Source organism: Nycticebus coucang, chromosome 11 (assembly GCF_027406575.1).
Source record: "Nycticebus coucang isolate mNycCou1 chromosome 11, mNycCou1.pri, whole genome shotgun sequence".
Taxonomy (NCBI): Eukaryota; Metazoa; Chordata; class Mammalia; order Primates; family Lorisidae; genus Nycticebus; species Nycticebus coucang.
This window is the reverse complement of record NC_069790.1, coordinates 113,115,378-113,132,300: the sequence shown is the minus strand read 5'-3', so window position 1 is coordinate 113,132,300 and position 16,923 is coordinate 113,115,378. Positions and strand designations below refer to the sequence as shown.

At 42.0% G+C, this 16,923-nt stretch overlaps 1 pseudogene and 2 gene segments (V, D, J or C); all 3 read right to left on the bottom strand.

The window, feature by feature from the left end:
* Window positions 1–3,408: 3,408 nt before the first annotated feature.
* Window positions 3,409–10,388, bottom strand: LOC128598398 (T cell receptor beta variable 10-2-like). The segment is given in 3 exon segments: window positions 3,409–3,614; window positions 9,855–10,190; window positions 10,295–10,388. Coding segments are annotated over 3 exon segments (621 nt in total).
* Window positions 10,389–13,165: 2,777 nt separating this feature from the next.
* Window positions 13,166–13,642, bottom strand: LOC128598397 (T cell receptor beta variable 9-like; annotated as a pseudogene). The gene is made up of 2 exons (XR_008383620.1): window positions 13,588–13,642; window positions 13,166–13,473 (listed from the first exon to the last, which is right to left on the bottom strand). The product of XR_008383620.1 is annotated as a T cell receptor beta variable 9-like (transcript).
* Window positions 13,643–15,829: 2,187 nt separating this feature from the next.
* On the bottom strand, window positions 15,830–16,428 carry LOC128598396 (probable non-functional T cell receptor beta variable 5-3). The segment is given in 2 exon segments: window positions 15,830–16,227; window positions 16,353–16,428. Coding segments are annotated over 2 exon segments (447 nt in total).
* Between the last annotated feature and the right edge of the window lie 495 nt (window positions 16,429–16,923).

Here is a 16,923-nt window from a genome sequence, read left to right as displayed (position 1 = left end):
TAATAAATGGGCATTCTGGCATCACCGTGGCTGTCAACTCCCTGAGGCCAGGGTCCCTCTGATGTGGCCCAGGGCAGCACCTCTGTTTCTCTTTCCTCTGCCCTCTACTCTCAACAGAGCAGGTGGTGCTGGCCTGTGCTGGTGCTGGGTCAAGCTCTCTTAGGCTTCCCTGCTTTCCCCAACCAGAACATGCAAGATGAGGCCAAGTCCTTGTTTCCCCGCACCTTACGCAAGCTCAGAGCTATGTCCACAGCTGCAAACCACCATTCCAAGCCCCATCCAAGCTCAGGTTAGAGCAAAACCCATCTCTACACTAACAGAGGAAGAAAGATTAATCTCTAAGTCCTTCATTACCAGCCTCATTCAAGACATCTGCAAGTCGTCTAGCTCCAACCCTGGGGTTTCCCTTAATGATCGCCTTCCGTGGAGCTTTCTCAGCCCCTGCCCAAACTCTGCATGACTGTAAAGCCACAGTGCCTCCTAGTGGCCAGTGGGCCCAAACAACACAAAGCGCCCTCTTCGCAGGTCATAGGGGAAATATGTTTTATTTCACTAAGTCCAAAGGATATGGGATATCATGATTTTTTAGTGTTGGAGGGTAAAATATATATATATTAATGTTTTAATGGCCTAGTATGGAACTACCTGAAAGATGGACATTGGAGTCAGATAGGTGGAGATAATTTCAGTTTTAATATTGATAAACAACAGGGCTAAGAGAGGAGGCAAAAAAAAAAAAAAAAGGCTGGCCAATACTATCCTGAAACAGCATTTAACCCATTCTCTCTCCTTCCAAACTGCAGACTAAACATTTAAGGAAAATAAAGTTCTCCACTGTTCTTAGTGCATATTGAAAAAGCATCAAAAATCTACCTTTTTTTTTTCTGGGTAGCAAGCTGAAGGGGAGATGATGAAGACAGACTAAACCAACGTAAAGAATAGAGTAAATAAGATAATTTATTGTCCTTTCAACAGCAAAGAGTTGGCAAGGAACAAGAAGACAAAAACAGGACTATTAATTTAGGGACTTCTCCCAAAACAGGGAATATAGAGCAAAGTGTCCTGGGAGATTGGGTTTAAATTGGCAAAGACAATAGCCATGTACCTGTTTCTCCCTCCAGTTCAGCCATATACTCACAAACACAGCACAAACGTGTTCTGACAGTGAAGAAAATAAATTGATTCCATGTTCATCCTGTGCTCTTTGACCAAGTCTAAATAGTCACTCCCTATTCTCAACCTGTCACATGAGCCAATGGAGCACCAAAGGTTATACGATCAAGAAAGTAACAACATAAAAATATGAATAATAAAAAACCCCAAACCAAATTAGTGTTCCGCCTTGATTAGAAATCACTTCTAAGTTTAAAAAAATTATTTGTTTGACATTGAAGTTTATAATGTCTCTATAGTTAAACAACAAGCAAATCAAAGTCTAAGAATCTAGCATTAAAGTCACCCCAAATAGGATTGTAATACCAAACACAATTTTTTGACTAATACAAATATTTATAGAAGAAAAACTTAAATGAAACTTTCTATTGTTACCTAGTCAGGTAAAATAACACTAACACAAACTTCAATTAATTAATGTCCTAAAATAAAATGAGGAATAACTTGGCTAGAATCCTGGAAAGGGCAGAGCCTAGGGAGGTGAGCACAGCAGTCTCACTACCCGTAGGGTCATTTTCTGATCCCAACTCAGCACTCATGAAGCTGTCTCATGACACCTTCAAAGACCAGACTGTACCAAATGGGACATGGAGGAACCCAGAGTAACGGTGAGTCAGATGGAAACCTGTTCTCCAGGTGATCCAGGGCACATTGAGTCTTGAATTCCGATTCAGGAAGCCCCTGATCGTTTATGCTGCCACATACTTGGCAGAAGCTCAATAAAATTCTCTCTGTAGGAATATATGTCCATACTAGACCAACACTTATTTCCACAACCACAAGTCTGGCACAACATCAAAGATAATCAAATTTATAAGAAAAAATGCAGACAAACATGATTGAGAAGGAACATAAAAAACAAAATCAACGAAACTATCCCACAGAGATCTCTGAAGTGAAACTGACAAAACAGACTGAGACAAGTATCTATCCTGTGTGCAAACAAACAAAAGATGATCTTAGAAAAGGTTAGGAGGGAATTTGTAACTATAAGAATAACATAGCAGATTGGAAAAAGAGCTAAATCCTAAAAATTGGCGAGGAGATGATGTACTGTCGTGTTCATCCATCATGTGAGTGAGGTCTTTTCTGGACAAAGGGAAGACGGGAGAAGTACAATGAGCAAACCCATAAAGTATGACTCACAGTTGGGTTTTAAGTTCGACAGATAGGAGGAAAGGAATGCCAGGAGGGGTAAGGGACAGTGGTATTGCCCTCAAGGATTCCCAGTAAGCTGCTTTCCAAGTAATTCCAACCGATACTTCGGAGTGATTTCTACTGTTGCCTTGCAGGGGTCCTCAAACTATGGCCCACGGGCCACATGCAGCCGTGTGATTGTATTTGTTCCCGTTTTGTTTTTTTACCTCAAAATAAGATATGTGCAGTGTGCATAGAAATTTCTTCATAGTTTTTTTTTTTTTAAACTATAGTCTGGCCCTCCAATGGCCTGAGGGTCAGTTAACTGGCTCCCTGTTTTTAAAGTTTAAGGACCTTAAAGAGTCCAGGATGTAGAGCTGGACACTCATAGTGTATTATCAGAGGGGGCAGTGAGTTGATCAGGGCAACTGAACACTTTGGAAGTTTTTACAAAGACTATTTTATGTACTAAGTAACAATTTTGATAAACAAAGGCAGATAAATTGAGATGCACTCACCAGCCTCTGAGCTGGCTGGCCCAACCCTAGCTAGTCAGGTTGTGATGATTACATTCAAGTGCTAGGGTACTTTAGAGGAAGTAGAATTTGCTTTGAGCTGAGGTCGGGGACTAATTGCCAAGATAGCCATTTGTGTGAATTTCTTTGAAATTGAAAATGTGCTGAATAAAATAACTGAAATTATCATCATTAACAAAATCATTGACATATTTCCAGGAAAAAGTATTTCCAAACACCTACAGTGTATTGAGACTTTGTTGCAGACAACATCCAGGGCACAGAAGAAGCTAGAGAGCAAGGGTGTTACCAAGGTCACATTGAAATCATTCAGATGGCGACAACCAGGGAGGGAGAGCCTGCAGTTTCTATCATTCCCCTGAGGGTTCAGTCTCTGATAAGTCACATTCAGTTTGTTTTCTTGAGTTGATACCAGCTTCAAATTCCTGAGTCATAATTATTGCCAAACACTTTCAGACCTCAGGTTTCAAGAGAGAACCCTGCCGTCCAGCTCTATAAATCATAGCCTGTGTCTGCAAACCCACTTCTTTCCCCTGGACAAGGTGAGGCTTCTGATTAGGGGTCATGTCAGCTGAGTAGAGAGAAGAGACTCGTCAGTTCTGTGCACAGGAATCATCTCGTCAGCACTATGCCTGCTGCTGGTGCAGAGGTACATGGACGAGTCCCCCAGCCCCTCCTGCGGGCTCCTAAGTGTGGAGTTTGCTCCTTTGGGTCTCTCTGCAGAAAATCTATCCTTGTGCCACTGTGAATCATCCACTACAGCATCATCTGAAATTGAATTGGAAGCTCAAGGTCTGCTGGTGCCAGTGAAGGGCACTCTGTCCAGAAACAGCGTCACACCAAAGGCCATGGCCTGTCTTTTGTCTGGTGGACTGGGACAGTCCAGGTTCTGTGAGTTCTGTGGGACAAAAAGAAAGAATTAGAAAATTTTTTAAAAGGAAACAATTGGAATCATCACTGGGAGATCCAATGTCTCCTGCCGCCAGGAGGCAGAGGGTGGCCCAGCAGAGGGGCCTGATGCCAGAGCAGGGTCAAGCTGTGTGTGAGAATCAGTAGGTCAGGGTCCCTTTGTGAAGGAACAGAAAGGGAGGGATGTCCTTGTCCCTGCACAGCAGCCCCCACAGTGGCATCACTGTCCTTGTATATGCCTACAGTCTCAGAAACCTATTGTTATAAACTAAAACAGAAAGAGAGAAAGAGAGAGAAAAGCTGGTTTACATGGTTCTTGACTATACCTAAGCTTATCCTAGAGTCCTCACTCAGCTTGGGTGATGGGATCTCCAGTACATCCAGGCCCAGCCTCTACTCTGTGCTGGACGTGTCCATAGGGATATGTCAAAGGCACATATTGAAATTAGTGACTGGTTTGTCTTATCCATTATAATCCTTCTCTTTGGACATTTCTCTTTATCATGTTCTCAAGTTACATGAGCTTAGACAAGGTGGAAGCTGCGGTAAGCAACTTCCGGTAAGCAACTTCCGGTAAGCTGCGGTAAGCTTTCAAGTTACATGAGCTTAGACAAGGTGGAAGCTGCGGTAAGCAACACAGGCTCAGATATTCTGTTATAGCAACACAAAACCGACTACGACAGCCTCCCTTCCTATTCCGCAGATATGCACTGTCTAGCCCAACTTGGGGAAAAATCACTTCTCTTCTTCTGTTTATATTGTCTCCTTCAAAAGTTTTTAAGTTTTGAAATAGAATGCTCAGAATCTCTTAATGCAGAGAGAATGGTCCTGTGGATTTGCTAAAAGGTCTCTTGGCAAGCTTTACTAGCTATGTTTTCGGCTCATCTCAGAGATATCAAGCTGTTTTGGCCTCAAACTATAAGCCAACTTATCTTCTTTGGGGACATTTTAAAAATCAGCATGTCTTCTATGGAAAAGTACACTATGGGAACTAGGAGAGACTCTGTACTGTGGTACAGATAGACTATTTCAAGAATATTGAAAATGAATATAAGAAATGCCCACCATTAGACTGAAATAATGCCAGAATCTGAGGATCTTAAACGGTTGAGGCTTCAGTGAGGTATGTTCACTCTATTGCCCCCCAGCGTAGGCAACAGTGCAAGATTCTGACATCTCTTAACAAAAAAGAAAAAGATGTTTTCTTCAAATTTTAATTTTAAAAGTAGCACCTATGGAAAAGTTGAACAAATGATAACCCCATGAGAATATTAAAAATACATCTGTGAACTAATTAACTTTTTGTGACATTTGTTTTACATGTGTAACTCTTTCTGTATATTTTGATGTATAAAAAATTTTATCCTTAATGATTTAATGTGTATTTTCTACCCAAAAAACTCTCAAAAAATTTAATATTACATAATATTATTATCTAATATGTACCTTACATTCAAATCTCTCCAGTTTTCCCAATGTGTCCTTTGGTTTCCATTTGATTTTTTTTTCCCTAAAACAATATCAAGGATCATGTTTCATTAGGTTGCCAGATCTTTTTCATTAAGTTGCTTTTTATATTTTCTCTTTTTCATGACTATAACTCTTTTTTTTTTTGCAGTTTTTGGCTGGAGCTGGGTTTGAACCCCCCACCTCCGGTATGGGGCTGGTGCTCGACTCCTTTGAGCCACAAGGGCCGCCCCACGACTATGATTTTTTTTAAGTGTTCAGGCCAGCTGACTGATCAAATGACACACATTAGAATGTCCATGTTATTAGAGTTTGTTTGGCAAATCTGGACATAGATGATCTATATTTCACATTGCATCTGGTCCATCATAAGAACATGGAATGTAACTTTTACATATTTTTTGCATTTCTACATTTGAGGTAACTGACACCAAATCTCTCCACTGTGAAGGTGCCCTTTTCCTTTTGTAGTTAACAAGTGATAAATGGAGTGATACTTTAAAAGAAGGTAAATATTCTATTCCCCAACAATTTTTCTAGAAGTAAAAGAGAGAAAAAAAGGCTTTGAGCATATATATAAAAAATAATGACTGAAAATTACCCAAACCAGAGAAAGACAACAGTATTCAAGTACAGAAAGCTCGGAGGTTTTCAGTCAAATTCAACCCAAAATGGAGTTCACCAGGACACAATCTAATTAAAGTATCGAAAATCAAAGACAAAAAAAAAAAAATACTGAAAGCAGCAAGAGATAAGAAACATCACATTTGAGGGAACCCAATATATCTTTTCACAGATTTCTCATCAAAAACTCTACAGGCCTGGAAAGAATAAAATGATATATTCAAAGGGAGAAAAAAAAGAACTACTGGTTTTGGCATCTACAGATAGCTTTTGCCTATAACTACATTGAGGGTTACATTGATTTCTATTTACATATATCAACTGGCATTCTTCTATAATAAAGAGACTGTCACCTACCACTTTTTACTTATAATTTCACAGATTTTTAAAATTTTTTTATAATCTAATATCCTCACTTTTCTTCTTTAATGCTTAAATTGACCCATATTTGGCTAATGGGAAGCCACAGAAACTGTCTATGGATTTTTTTACATATCTTCTTGGTTCTGACATTTCTGTGACTTCTGTTAGAAACTGTTCCAGCACTTTCCCCACCCTGGTAGTGAAAGTAGTCATTTGTACTTTGTTCCTTGTACTGGGGAACACCACTTAGAAATGAGATACTTTGCCTTTCACTACCGGAAGAACAATGATAAAGCAAATAAAGTAAGTAGTCAACTTATACTTTTCCTTAGACCATTCCCAGGACGGACTTATGAAATAAGTATACACTCTTTAAAATCTTAAGTTCATACACAATTCAAATCAATACCATAGATTTCTTCCTCTTGGTGCCTTGTCTCTTACTTTTCTCTCTCTTTCCTTCGTAAGAACACTGATTCCCAGCAATATGTGTAAACTTTTTATTCTCTCTCTTCTACAGTATATTATAAATGTTTCAGAGGTACTACACTAAAAATGCAACCAACAACAAATTCCCCAAATGAAGCTTCACCTTGATTTTATTTAGCCTAATTACAGTAAGACAGTAAATTAAATGTCAAGGGAGCTCTTAAAAACAAATCCGAAAAAAAGTATATTACCTCCAAAGAATGTGTACAAATGGCCAGTAGGCATATTAAAAGAGGCTTAACACTTCACACCCACTAGTTAATAGGATGGCTATAATAACGGTGATAATTATTAGTTATTTAATAATTTTTTAAAGAGAAAAACAGGAAATACCAAGTGTTGACAATGCTTTGAAGAAACTGATATCAGTTACTTTTAGGCCAATGTTCATTGTACTGTTATTTGAAATAGTCAAAAGGTAGAAGCAACCCAGATGTCCATCAGCTGATGAATGGATAAACAAAATGTGGCACATGTGCATCCGTACAATGATGTTATTCAGAAATAAAAAGGAATGAAGTTCTGATAAGTGCTACACTATGAATGAACCATGAAAGCATTACACTAAGTAAAAAAAGCCAGATGGAAAAGGAAAAATATTGATTTCACATATATAAATTCTCTACAACAGGCAAGTTTATAAACACAGAAAGTAGATTAGAGGTTACCAGGGGAGGAGGTATTTTTTATTAGAGTCAGAGTTTCTGTCTGAGGTGATGGAAAAAAATGGAAAGTGGTGATGGTTCCACAACATTGTGAATGTACTTAATGTCACTGAATTGTAAATTTAAAAATAAAGTGACAGATTATATATTATTTATATTTTATTATAGTTTTTAAAAAATAAGCAAAAATAAATACTGACAATTGAATTCTCTATGATGTAACCTAAGACAGTAAAAGGAACCAAAGTGATTGAAATACATAATGTAACCTAAGACAGTAAAAGGAACTCAAGTGATTTAAATACAAGCGATTTAAAACAAGAAATGTTGTTTGTTGGAATATACCCCCCAATGGGTTTTCTGATATATTTGTAATTATTTTTGCAGTACATATATAGTTTCCACTAATCCATACATGTTCTCAAGTTTAGGACTGTCATTTCTCTGAAAAGTTTTTAGTGTAGTGATTCTGAAATCATAACATTGTTTAGGTGGCAATACTCTGATTATAAGTAAGGTTGAAAACCTATTCTCACGTTCAGTGATGATTCACACTTACTCTGAATTTGGCATAGGAGTGGCATTTTTATTGGGTTATCTTCTCAATATTAACGAGTTTTTTTTATGTATTCTAGATGTTAACATTATTAAATAAGCCAGCTATATTATAGAAAGTAAAGACAAAATCAAAATGAGCAAAATTCAAAGATTTCAGCAGCTTGTCCGAAGTCTTAATTCCAATGACCACAAATCGCAGCATGGAATGAACAGCATTTTTAGGTGGTTGCCCACCAAATTATCAACCAGCAAGCCAGGCTTATTCCATTATCTATACTGGGTAGCTCCCAATCCCATCAAGTCCTGGCAGAAAAGAGTTCAAATGTGTTGGTGCAGACAGTCGTTGGCGCAGCAGGCTTAGGACTTCTATATACAGAAAGGTTGGCCTTTCTTGCTTATAAGGTTGGTCTTTGGCTGTGTCTGAGAACTTGGCTGCTGATATAAAGATTTTCCTAACTGAGATGGGTGGCTCATTGTGCTTACAATGGTGTTATGAACCGTATTATGCTAAACACGAGGTTTCCTTCTGGAATCTGGATTTTTGGTATTTGGTAGGCAGTAGGTGGCTACATGATCATTCTTTTTTTTTTTTTTTTTTTTGTAGAGACAGAGTCTCACTTTATGGCCCTTGGTAGAGTGCCGTGGCCTCACACAGCTCACAGCAACCTCCAGCTCCTGGGCGTAAGTGATTCTCTTGCCTCAGCCTCCCGAGTAGCTGGGACTACAGGTGCCCGCCACAGCACCCGGCTATTTTTTGGTTGCAGTTTGGCCGGGGCTGGGTTTGAACCCGCCACCCTCAGCATATGGGGCCAGCGCCCTACTCACTGAGCCACAGGCGCCACCCTACATGATCATTCTTAATTAAACCTCTGGGGAGCTGAGTCTCTACTGCGCTCTATTGGCAGAAATAATGCACACCTGTTAATGCATTTTTGCTGCCAGAGAAAACAAAATTGTTCAGAACCTGGTGACATGCTCCCAACCTTCTAATGGCAAGTGGAGCCAGGAGCTGTAGAGAAGCCACCGGTGTCTCGAGAGCAGAAATGGTCTCTGTCACTCTGATTGTTCCCCATGTGTATGGTCCCCTCATGCCTTTTCTCAGTCTATGGTTTAATTTTTCATTTATATGGTCTGTTTAGATGTGTGAAAGCTTAATTTAATGCAATTGATATTATAAAGATTTCTCTTTATGGATTGTTTTCTTGTGTGTGTCTCCTTTTTTAAAAAGTCATCTCTCAAATGATTACTAAAGATAATATTTTTCCAGTCAAATTTGTTTTTAACAATTAAGAATAAATGTACTTGGATTATGTTTCCATGTAAGCAATAAAGTAGAGACCCGGGGATCAGAAGGAGAGAGAGATTTGCTCCGGGCGGAAGAAACAGCCTGTGAAAAAGATCCCCAGCGGGGAAATGACAGAGCATGTGTGAGGTAGTGACAGAACGTAGTTGGGTATGGCTCCAGCCGGCAGAGCCCAGGACCTGCTGCAGGCTGATGGTGGAGGGGCAGGTGACAGGCACCAGCCACTGGGACCCTTAGGAGAAAGACAGCTGGGAACAGAGGCTGTGAGTGAAGGTTTATGGCTGAGAGTTGAGGGTAGAGGGCAGAGGAAGGGCAGGCGAGGAAGTCACTGGAGCACAAGGGAGAGAGAAGAAAAGGATGGCTTTGAGACTATCAAGGGAATCACCATGAATCTCAACCAAAGATGCATTTTTCTTTCTGCAAACAGAAAAAGCAGCAGGAGAGAGACCCAGTGAGCCCAGGCTGTTAGGGTGACCTCCTGTCAGGCGGTTAGGGTGACTTCCTGTCAGGTGAAGCCTCTTCACTCTGAGGGTCATGTTAACCACCAACCTTAGGCTCCCAGCCTGGCAAGGGCTCTGCAACCTCTTTGGAAGCCAGGGGTTAGACACAGGCAACCTGAAACTTCCTAACTGCCCTTTATGTGCAGAGAGGAGACAGCTGAGCAGCACTGTGGATCACTGCTGGCACAGAAGTACACAGATGTCTGGGAGCGGGTGGCAGACTCCAGAGTGAGGGAAAAATTCTCTGTGCTTGGTCTGGAGACGTTGTAGCCATCGGGGACTTCTCCTTTGTCAGTGATTTTAACATCATATGAGTAATGGATCAGCCTCAGCCCATGGCCCAGATCTTGTCGGTACCAGTACATATAGTCATGCTTATTAGTCTGATGACATTCTAGTGTCACCTGCTTTCCTGTCTCTGCGACCTTGTATCTTGGGTTCTGGGTAATTCCAGCATCCATGTGTCCTGGAATGGAGAGAAACACATTGACGCTGCCATCCTAAGAGAAAGGCTTATGCTGCGGGTTTGGGAATTCCAGGGAAGGAAGGCCACCTGTGACCAGCTCTCACCTGCTGCCAGGAGACACAGGGCCACGTAGAAGAGCCAGGGGCCCATTTCAAGTCTAGGGCGGAATCTTGTGTCTTCCATCCCTGCATTGGGGAAATACAGCTTGGGCTCTTGGCAACTCAATGATGTCACTGTCCCTGACAAATGCTTGAGCTGCAGAGCTGACCTGCCACACCCCTTCCCCTCTCTATAGGAACAAATACATTATATAAAGACGGTTGAACTGCCCAGACGGAGAAAAATTTGTAGGTCTGCTTTCAAATAAATCTTGTAAGTGTGCGTGCTTTTCCTTGATTTTAGTAGGAAGACCTATGCTATGCACATTTTATTCCCATTATGATACATTCTTCATTTGTATGCTGTTTTAATTTGTCATTATTTTTCAGTAATCTAAGGAACACTTACATGACAGTACTAGGGGTATGTTTTAATGACTTCTCTGCACAAAATTCACCTTCAAGTACCGTTTTTCTTTCTCTTTGCCTGAACTCTGGTCACATTTATGTCAGCCCACAGGAATCCCCTTGTTTAAAAATGCCTCTTGGAATTCGGAAACATTTCAGAGTCATGATCAATACAATTTGAAAAGTTGCTTCCCTCTGTCCCATGTCAATTCACCTGACTAGAGCCTCACTGTCCAAGCTCACCTTGCATTTCTCATGGGTGTGAATTCTCCCTGCGTTTCAGGTGAGGCCACGGGAACTGTACAGGCTAAGTCTCCTGAGCTACTGTACTTTCTGTGAAAAAGAAAAAGCTTGTTAGCGATCTTCATGAGATATTCACCCACAGCATGCTTGTGTGGAGTCCCTAGTGCCACAGAGAAATGCTCTGTGTCCAGTCAGGAGACCTTGTATCCATCAAATGAGAGGATATTGACGGAGTCATAAATATGTTATGGTGTAAAACATATATCCACTTAGTAACACGTTACTCATGTAAGGTCACATCTCAGAGGCAGGCTCCCTTTCTGTGACTACACATCTCGATGCAGTCCTGGTGGGTGTTTTCTCCCATCATGCCCCAGTGAGAAAGGGCACAGAATCAGAAGTTTCTTTATTTACATTTCACTTCTCTCTCTCATGCATTTAAATAGTTTTTCATACTTTATTTAATATCTGATAATGCCAAAACTTATGTTCTCAGTCTGTCCATTTCAAATGTCAATGAATTCTGCTCAATTTTGCTCATGGTATGTTTTTTTAATATTCTTAATAGTGGGAGTATATTTGTCTGACATTAATCTCTGAAATTCTGGAGAGACCTGAATTGAGAGAGCACACTTCAAGACTCCATGGCTTTTTTAAATGTCTCCAGGCCCAGAACCCACAGTGTAGGCTCCTCATATCAGAATCATTCCTCTGTGGAATTCCCCCCACTTTAGAATTCTGATTTTATATTTCTTTTTAATAATACTCTCTGAATCCATGAGAACTGATTAGTCCTTGTAGATGTATTATTTACCTTTTCTTCCAAGGGATAATTCTAAATATATAGATATATATACACATACACGTTTAAAATCTAAAACTTGCTAAGTCTGAGGATAGCCTCTCTTCTTTTCTTTCCTTAACCCCAAACTTCAAGAAATAGCCTAGATATGAGAATTACATTTATAGATTTTACACTCATTCAGGTTAAAGGATATGCAATATTTCAAACTGGAGATTTCTATACCTACTGACAAAGTGGCTTACATAAACAAATGCCCTCTGGGCTTTCTTGGTAATTGAATGCTCAGCTCATAACCCACAGCAGAGGGTCTGAGGCAGAGAGACTGATTAACTCTCATACAAAGAAAAACAAAGTTCTAGTTAAAAGATGTCTTCTATTGTTGGTTTATGTAAGACTACTAGGGAGCAAACATACGGGTATAAAATTTCAGTCAGGCATGATGAATAAGATGTAAAAATCTACTGTACTGCACTGTACTGATAGGTTGTGACAGTATATTGTATTCAGAAATCTGTTGAAAATGTAGATCTCATGTAAATACACACACACACTCACACAGAAATTCTGGCAAAGGGGACAGATAGCTGAAGATAAAAAGAAAGGAAAAAAAGGAAATTTGTATAAATCAGATTCTGAGTAAACTACTTCAATTGCATTTAAAAAAAACCTAGATCTTAAAACTTTTTAATATAAGAAACATTTTTTTACTAATTTTTTTCCTTATTTTCTTTTTTTTTAATTTCTTTTTTCGTTTTATGCATTACATGATGTAATCCGTTGCACAAAGTAGGGAGCCCCCAAATATCTTGTTGAATAAAAAAATAAAATAAATTACCTAATGAAGAACATTCATTCATGTCCCAGGCACATGGAGATGACCCTCTGCCTAGCAAACATCCTTTCACTTTGCTGTGCAGTAGGGAGCCAACCCCTCTCCTCCCTCAGCCTCCATGAAAGCGATGGCATGGCCTCCTCCACAGAACAGCTGTGGTGCAGGAAATCGTGCTTTTCTTTTTTGTCACAATGAAGGATAAATGGATATGCTTTGCCTGGAAGTCAAACATTGCTTTGATTTGTCAGGCAACAGGTTCTAATGGTCACATAGGATGCATGCCCTCTCCAGCCTGCAAATGGGGACCTGAAAAAGGGGGAGCTGGGTGAGGGACAGATCTAAAGTGTGTGTGTGAGTGAAGTGGGGTATAGACATGTTGGAGAACAGACTTCATTCGTTTATTAAACATGAGACCCAGGAAAACTATCTCTCTCATATGTATAAACAGGTAAAATAATGCTTATCACGAACAATTTCGTTGAGCATTTAAACAGATCACGTACAGAAGCAGCAGAAGGTGGCTGGCAGCACCCTCCTCACGGTCACTTCCTGAGTGGGGCAGGGACGTTTTTGTACAGAAGGCTGAAGATCAGGCAGGGCTGTGTACGCTGCTGGCACAGAGGAACAGGGCCGAGTCCTCCAGCTGCAAGGAGCTCAGGTTCAGTTCAGAGTGGTAGTCCCTAAATTGTTGTGCTGAGAATCGACCAGGGAAGTCCCCTCTTTCTCTGCTCTTCTGTGTTATAATACTGAATGAGGAACTGGGGTCCCTGGTCCAGTGCTCTTGGTACCAGGTCACAGTGAGGTGTCCAGACTTAGGGAAGCACTTCAGTGTCACTTGCTGCCCCCTTGCTCTGATCAGGTGTCTTGGGGTTTGTGTGACTCCAGAATCTGCCGCACCTGTGTGGCAGAAGACAGCACACAGGAGGAAGCCTGCCACGGGAGCATTCCCTGCTTGTATTTCAAGGATGGGGAATGGAGGTCAGAGGCTTTCAAGGTAGACCCCAAACTCACCTGTTCCCAGGAGACAAAGGGCCACACAGCTGAGGAGCCTGGAGCCCATGGCAGCGTCAGGACCTATAGCATCTCCTGGCTCAGGGGTAGGTCCCCGGCAATAAGCTTTCTGAAGTTCTCAAGCTCACATTGGCCTGTGATGTCACTGCTCTGAGCTACTCTCCCTGCAGGCCACCCGTGCCCAGTGGAGAGTGGGCAGTCCCCAGCCTCGCTGCTCTGTGCAGCACTCCTGTTCTGCATCATCAGATTGACCAAGGTCCCCCCATGAATATGCCCACATCAGACCTTCCCTTCCTCTGGTCACCACGTACTGCCCTGACACTGATTCCGCAGCCCTGGCCTTCCCAGCCTCTTCACTCTCCACTGCCCATGGAGGTGCAAACAAGATCCCCTGAGTGGATACTAAGGCCTGTAGCTCCCCTAACACCCCTGAGCAGTGAGGAGTCAGTGTCTGTTTGTTTCAGGGCCTCCTCTGAACACCAACCCCCTGTAGCAAGCACCCAGGCAGGCATTGCCCGCAGCCCTCCTCACCTGGGCCACCCTCCCACCAGGTTCCCTGCAGCATTGAGGAACCACAGCGCCTCCAAGTGGCCAATGGTCCACAGTCTCAGGAAAACACAGCTGGTCTGAGGTGGTCAAGATTGTCCTAATCAGGAACAGAGATGCCCCCAATCCCTACCCTTAACCCCATCCTCACACACACCCTCTTTACCCTTTTCCAGAGAAGCTAATTTAGGGTTCATCTTCAAATTCACCCTTAGCCAGTGGAGACAAAAGGAGGCATGAACCAACTTCTGGATTGCAAAGTGAACAATTATTGCCCCATTGTAAGTAGCTTGGTAAGATGGAGAGAGGAGGCAGAATTACACAGCCCTAGGATTAAACCGTGCTCCACATCACATAGACCCAGCCTGGGAACCTCCGTCTATAGCCTCCCCTGGTAAATCAGACCCATGCCTTTTAGTATTTTGTATTTACATTCATTTTTACATTTTTACATTACATTTACATACATTTTTACATTACTATTTTTATAAAATAGTGTATTTTATAAAGAGAATTTCTAGTATTTAAAAATATATTTCTAATTTATAAAAACATGAAATAAAAAATCCTATCAATTATAATTAAGGAAGGTACAACGGGTCTCACGTGTCTGCACTACCCAGAAGTGCCCATGAGCTCTAGCCAGTAAATTATTAGTGGTTAATGACATTAATCACATAAATAATAGTTGGGGGTTAATCATATTTCCAAGGAGCTCCATAAGTGAGCATTAATGTATTCATTCCATAGGATCAAAGAGTTTCAATTATGTGTATATTTGGCTGTTTCTATGAAAACAAAAGAAAGACAGTGATATAATAAAGCACCAGGAAACTTCGGGGTAAGGAGCTGAGAGGAAGGCAGGTGTGAGCTAGCCCTTGACAGATGCTCAGTGTCGGGCCCTGCCTGGGAAGGGGGAGGCTCCTTCCAGCCTGTGGGCTGGTGAGCACAGATGCAGAGGCTCCAAAAGGATGCTGAGTTGTAGGGAATGTTCAAGAGCTGTTCGTTCACAGAAGGTAATGGGATCATGGGTAAGTGTTTGAAAGTGATCCCAGGAAGCAGAATTTACCTTGGAGGAAACTGAAGAGATTTTGCCTATCAGGGGTGAAATGTTTGAGGAATTACCCAACTGTGCACTAAGGAGGCAAGATTAAGGCCAGAAGTCAGGAGGAAGATATTGGAATCACCTCCAGGGCTCTCACACAAGACGTGGGCTATCGGGTGCTGTCTCCTCTTGGGCCACCCTGAGGTGTGGCCAGCTGCTCCAAGGCCTTGCTTCACATTTTCTGGATATTGAAGACTTTCACAGATCGCATGGCACAGAACACCATCTTTATCATCAGGTAGCTCTGCTTTATTTTCAGCAATGTTTAATCATGTTCTCTCTCCTCAAATTTTCCTAAATAACTTTTTTCTTCCTAAATTATGTAAACCAAACCACTGTGATTCTACCTTCTATGCTAAACATTTCTCAAAAAATTTTGAGCACTAAATGAGATTTCCTTCCCTAAAAAGGAGAGTTCCAGCCACTCTCCTACTGCAGTACCCGGTGTCAGGCACAGAAGGTGATTTGGAGGGAACTGACTTGAAGTGCCACCATCCTCTGACCAGGATCTTTTGGCCCTACTTCCCCAGGCTGAGTGACAGAAAATCCCCAGGCTGCACATCCCAAGTCCTAAAACATCCTCCCCCACACTCACCCCGGCTGCCAGGTTGTCACAGATATGTCAGAGCTGAGGGTGCTTGAGGTTGTAGCAGGGAGGTTTGTGCACAGAACATTGGTGGCTCTGCAGGGCTGTGCAACACTACTGGCACACAGATACAGGGCTGAGTCCCCCAGCTCCAAGGCACTAATGTTCAGCTCAGAGTGATATTCACGGAACTGGTGACCTGAGAATCGATCAGGGAAGTTCCCTTTTTCTCTCTGTATCCCATTGTAATATTCAAAGAGAAACTGGGGTCCCTTACCCAGGGCCTGTTTATACCAGTACACACTGGCATGCCCAGGGACAGGGGAACACCTCAATGTCACTTGCTGTCCTCTTGCTTTGATCAGGTGTCTTGGAGTTTGGGTGACTCCAGCCTCTGCGGGGCCTGTGGGGAAAGCAGATGGAGAATGAGCACAGGAGGCAGCCTGGTGGGTCCTCCCCAAGGTCAGGTGGGGGGTGCAGGGGTGAGCAAGCTCGGAATGGAGATGCTGTTCTGTCCGCAGGGCTTACCTGCTCCCAGGAGGTAGAGCATCACCCAGGGCAGGAGCCTGGAGCCCATGGCAGGGGGAAGGTGGCAGAGGGGGAAGGTGGCACTGGGCCTCTATGCTCAGGGCTTGGTCCTCTTGGGGACGAGCTGAGTTCTGGGCCTTGCTTTTCCTGATTGGAGGAGTGTCCTGTGATGTCACAGCCTAGATCACCCCCTGCAGGCTTCTCAAGAAGCAGAGCTCCCTCATTGATGCTTTTATTTGTATTTATTTATTTATTTATTTATTTATTTATTTTTGAGACAGAGCCTTGAGCTGTCACCCTGGGTAGAGTGCCCGTAGAGCATCACAGCTCACAGCAACCTCCAGCTCCTGGGCTTGAGCGATTCTCTTGCCTCAGCCTCCCAAGTAGCTGGGACTACAGGCACCCACCATAATGCCCAGCTATTTTTTTTTTTTTTGCAGTTTTAAGTTTTACTGGTTTTTTTTTTTTTTTTTTAAATCATAGCTGTCTACATTGATATATTCATGGGGCATCATTCACTAGCTTCACAGACCATTTACCAAGTTTCACATATACCCTTGTAAGATGCACC